The sequence below is a fragment of the Semicossyphus pulcher genome, unplaced genomic scaffold (genome assembly GCF_022749685.1).
Source record: "Semicossyphus pulcher isolate SPU_LCO1_2020_fin unplaced genomic scaffold, fSemPul1.0.p SCAF_7, whole genome shotgun sequence".
Lineage (NCBI taxonomy): Eukaryota > Metazoa > Chordata > Actinopteri > Labriformes > Labridae > Semicossyphus > Semicossyphus pulcher.
Genome location: NW_027211748.1, coordinates 26879458 through 26884450, shown reverse-complemented (window position 1 = coordinate 26884450; position 4993 = coordinate 26879458). Strand labels below are relative to the sequence as shown.

The 4993-nt window shown below is 39.4% G+C and overlaps 1 protein-coding gene across 1 annotated transcript; it reads right to left on the bottom strand.

Annotated features, from left to right (window-relative positions):
- Window positions 1-431: 431 nt before the first annotated feature.
- On the bottom strand, window positions 432-4720 carry lactb2 (lactamase, beta 2). Its single transcript, XM_069685236.1, has 7 exons — window positions 4525-4720; window positions 3846-4009; window positions 3566-3686; window positions 3215-3393; window positions 2560-2708; window positions 2198-2285; window positions 432-1953 (listed from the first exon to the last, which is right to left on the bottom strand). Exons 1-7 carry the CDS (start codon window positions 4644-4646, stop codon window positions 1910-1912), a joined length of 867 nt encoding a protein of 288 aa, XP_069541337.1. The 5' UTR covers window positions 4647-4720; the 3' UTR covers window positions 432-1909.
- Between the last annotated feature and the right edge of the window lie 273 nt (window positions 4721-4993).

The window sequence follows — 4993 nt, the reverse complement described above, 5'->3', positions numbered from 1 at the left end:
CAACAGCACTAGGACTTTTAACAATATTTATCACTCTCCTTCAAAATAACATTTAACTTTAATATTTACAGTCTTTGTCTGAGTGATTAAGCTGGTACCTAGGAATCACATATGCACCAAAGTAACTGTTAAATGGAAACATACAGATAAATGTTCATCATACAAAGTAGCTAATCGGCGGTTACATGTAGACATACACAAAGTAGCAAGACAGCAGGAAAATGTTGCTTGGTATTGTTTGGCAACAGTCTAGTTCCACTCATGTTTCTACTATATGCTGCCTGAAGGACTCTTGTGTACAAGCAATAGGCTATCACACTTGAGGTTGTGCTGTTGTACTAAATATTAGAATGGTTAACTTCGCTCACTCTCAACTTTATATCCCACTCTTAAGGGCTTTCATTTCAGTTTTATTTCACTACATATTCTGTGCAATTTACAGTGATCTTAATGCGAAATCTCAGCAGGGACTATTCAGAGATTTTGAGGAACTTTTAGGAGCATTCATTTCCAAAGATATCGGTATAGGCTACCTGGTAATTTCCGGTTTTGAAATGTGTATCTTTTGTTGTCTACTTTTTTTCCCCAGCAAAGTCGCCTCTCAGCCACAAAATGAGCAGATAAAAACCTACAGACAATAGAAAAGTTTTTTCCTGTATCATGAAAAAATCCCCACAACCTAAGATTGCATGAGAGCTGTGAGTCACTTAGAAAACAGATAAGACCCACAAATGGGTCAACCACAGGCCAAAAGTTTATGCGTGTTACTCATTGGAATATTGGACAATCATAATGACGAAAATTTGCCAGTTTTATAGATAATGTATAAACATTAATATGAGCTGTCCCTCAATATGTTCTAATAATTATCACAAAAAAGACTATTTTCATACACGGCCAGAAAAATACACCAACACAGAAAACTGTAGATCATGATAATTTACATTAACATACTGGTAAGTATTATTAACAATCTTTTCAAATACACATTTTTCACATCCAGTCAGTTAACAAATTCATGTATGTTTGCATATACAATTTGTTAATTTTAGAATCCACTGCTCAGGTTATCTCTCAATAAAGTTAGCAGATACTGCCACCTAGTGACAGACTGAACATTTGTAGAATTATTTCTATAACAAGTGCTTCTTCATTAAGAGTGACATGAAAAATAAACATTACTTTTGGAATTAAATTGTGTAGTTTTGGTAGAAAAATAGCCTATAAAAAAGGTACAATACAGCGCTGCTTTATCAGTGTCTGATTTACTAAACTGAAAATCACTTTACGTGGTGCGCTGGCTCCATGCTGCTGCTGGCTAACTCCTCACCGCAAAAAAAAAAAAAAACATATTCTGGGAGGGTTTAAAAAAGCAGTAAAACATATTCTTCCTGATACTCACTGTATTTTGTAAGCTTTGATTTTGTGTTGTTTTTCACTTCATTCTCTGTTTTCAGGTGTATTGCGAATGATATGATATGATATGATATGATATGCTCAACCACCAATCCATTTCAAACATAAACTTGAGCTTGATTGCGTTCAGTGGAACAAAAGTTTTTGGAAGTAAAAAAGCAATTTGACATCTGATTTATCAAACTCACATTTGCATTTTTTCATTCTCCTGCAGATAATCTTCAGACAAAATGTGGCCTTGATAGACTTTGACACACGCTGCAGCTCAATCCTGCAAAATGTCGGTCTTCTGCGGTGTAGTCGGAGTCAGAAAACACGAAAGGCAACACGTATGACCACCATCCCTGATTCTCCATCAACCCATCTGTCAATCACAGATCTAAGGCAATGAACACTAAACTTTCTGTCCAAACTAGATCGTTTTTGACTGAGAAATTATTATGTATCACCAAATGATCAAGTAGAGGGCATTTCCTTCGGGCCTCTATGGAGATCACAGGTTACTCCTCCATTTGACGGTCTGTGGAGATTCATTCACTGAGGGGAAAAAGAAGTTTGCATTATTTGTATTTTAGCCAACAGGCAGTGAGTACAAAGCCTAGTTTTCTAATTAGCCCCCCAAAAAAATCACAATATCATGGACCCTTAATACTAAATAACTTCAAACCATCTCTACATAGTGTGGTATTTCTAATTTAGTTGAATTGAGCCTTTGGGGATTCTAATTTGATGCTCTGAAACTCTCAGTATTTTCATGCAGTGGAAGTAAGCGAGGACGTACCCATGGTGATTTTGCCTTCTTTCTCTAGTTTCTTTAAGTGATGGACCAGGTTCACTTTAGCTGCTTGGTGCAGGTATTCAGGAGTATCCTGATAGGGAAACAGTAAGAAGTATTTAAACATTGTTTGACTATGACAGATTACTGTATATTTTCAAGTCACTTTTAATTACTTATCTCATTTGAAGTATGATAGTTTAGTATGTTTACACGAAGCTCTATCTGGTGTGGGTGCCTCTGAATCCAGAGCAGCATAGTCTATTTTTGGTTAAGATTCAGCTCCTCTTAGTTTCACTACTTACACCAGTCAGCCCGAGACTACAGGCTGGAGAAGAATCACAGTAACAGAAGTTTTTAGTCCTGACCTTATAGACGATCTTGACAAGCTCCATTGAGGAGAAAGGCTTTCCTGCTCCATCCTGAACAGCTGCCAGGATCTGCTGCTCTCTCTGGTCTCTGTGACTGATGTAGTGTCTGATCTTGGAGCCAGCATCCTGAACCACAGGGCCGTGACCTGCACAGAGAAAAGCAGCACAGTTTTTCTCCAAACATCTAAATAACTTGTGTTGTGTATCAAAGATGTGGAGGGCCAAAATAAAGGTGGCAATTATGTTAAATGTAGCTTTATATTGAAAAACAAGCAATTTAAGAAGTGAACATGTGACTTAAAGGTCTCTGGTCTTGATCCCTGGACAAGCAAGATAAATATGAGTGTTAGCGTGAAAGAGCAGGAATGGCCCCTCAATCATCACACATAAATCACTCAGAGGTGCCTTTGAGCAAGGCAGTTATTGACTGCACCAAAGTGAGGCTGCCTGCACCTCCCTTAACTCCCGTGCAGTTTGTACTGGTGTGATTCTGTGCAGCCTCCAGGTGTGAATCTGTGTAACTGTGTGTGTGTGTGTGTGTGTGTGTGTGTGTGAATTCCCCGAGTCGCTTCGCTTCATGAATAAAGGTTAAAAAACAACAACAATCCTTTAAGATATAAAATCATGTACTGTACAGTCCAGGCTCACTCACCAGGGTAGATGAGGTCGGCCTTAGAGTCCAGCAGGATGTTGAGAGATTTCATGTAGTCGTAGAGATCCTCAAACACGGCCGTGCCTTCACCCAGGATGCAGTCTCCTGAGAAGAGTGCCAGCTCCTCTTCCAGCAGCAAGGCCATGTGGTCGTCAGTGTGGCCCGGGGTGAACAGCACTCTGGAAAAAATGAAATATAAAGCATGGCTCTCAAATCACTGACTTACAAGAGCCAAACATTAGCCATGACAGTGTGATACTTATCAACAAGTAAAGCACATTAATATATAGTAAAAATCCGTCCAGCCCAAAATGCACTTGTATGTTAAACCTGCATATAAAATGAACTGACTTTAGCGTGGCCCCCTCCGTCTGGACAACATCTCCATCCCTCAGGTAAGTAAAGCTTTTGTTTCCAGCTGTCTCTCTGACTTGGCTGGAGCGAGGAAGTTTGCTGACTCGGACCTCAGAACCTGCAGGTGGTAGAAGAGACAAATATTTAACTGCTCAACAAACAATTATTAAATATGCTTTTTGCTTTGTTTCTCTCTTTTGCAACTGCACAGTTTGTATCATGACTACTACAGTAGATCTAGATCCAAAGCAGTTGAAAGTTTGAGTACAGAACTGACCACCAGCGATGTCCCTGCAGATGTCCTCCACCCCGCCTGTGTGGTCATGATGCCAGTGTGTGACGATGATCTCCTGGATGCTGGTGTTAAACTGCGTCAGTGCCTGTTTCAGACAGCTGATATATTCAGGCACAGCACGTTCCCCAGTGTCTATGAGCACTCTCCTGGAATGTAATGACACATTATATACATGATACATATACAAGGATTTCAAAGAAGCTACTACTTATTTATGTATTATTTTGACCCATACATACTCCATACAATGTTATGTTTATGTTGCAATCAAATGATTTATATATTATAACTGAATAAAAATAATACAGACTGCTAATATGAGACATTTATAGTCTAAATAATTCAAGTCTAATGATTAGAACAAAAAGATTATTTTATTATATTGGGCATATGCCGAAATAACAAGTGGATCCTGGTTCTTCATTACACATTAGCAGTCTTGGTCTACATGCTATGTATTTTAGCTCACAAGCAAGTAAACGCTGAATTCATTCAATTTTAAAGGGAGTTTGGCATGACGTCCCTTTTCTACAAGCAAACAGGGGGAACACTGAGGACATCAAACCTAAGTCTCATGTTTTTAGCAAAATGTTACTTTCCAGAAATGATATTGAAAATGAAGAAAACAATTAAATGACAGGGCTAGTTTGACAAGTGTCACCTTTCCCCAGTGCCGACCAGGTAAGTGTTGGTTCCCTGCAGGGTCATCGGTCCCGGGTTACAGCCCAAAACCCGGACTACTCTGGCAGACAGCTGCTCTATCCGAGGAATAATCGCACTCATATTCGAAGCCGATTCAAAGCTAGCTACAAACTTCAAGAACGAAACATACGGAGGTAAAAGTCCACGAAACAAGCTCAACCAGACCGGATATGTAACGGAATCTGCACACTATCAATATTTACTTCCGGTATGTCCAAAATGTGCCTTCAAAATAAAAGTCTAGTTCCAGCATTGCGTTGGAAACAACAAGGATCATCCACTTCATAACACCTTGACGAACCAAAGAAACAACGGTGTTGGACGGCTCCTCTCTCTGTGCTGCAGGATGGAGAGATATAGAAGATCTTTTGTACCCACAGCCATCAGACTATTTAATTCTTCAGTAAATGGTAGATGAGATGCCGGAC

Excerpts from the sequence above, each read along its gene's own strand:
- lactb2 (XM_069685236.1), bottom strand. The coding sequence starts at position 4,646 with ATGAGTGCGATTATTCCTCGGATAGAGCAGCTGTCTGCCAGAGTAGTC. Across the intron at positions 4,010-4,524 it reads CTGGTCGGCACTGGGGAAAG|GAGAGTGCTCATAGACACTG; the intron begins GTGACACTTGTC and ends ATTACATTCCAG. Across the intron at positions 1,954-2,197 it reads AGAAGGCAAAATCACCATGG|TGAATGAATCTCCACAGACC; the intron begins GTACGTCCTCGC and ends TTTTCCCCTCAG.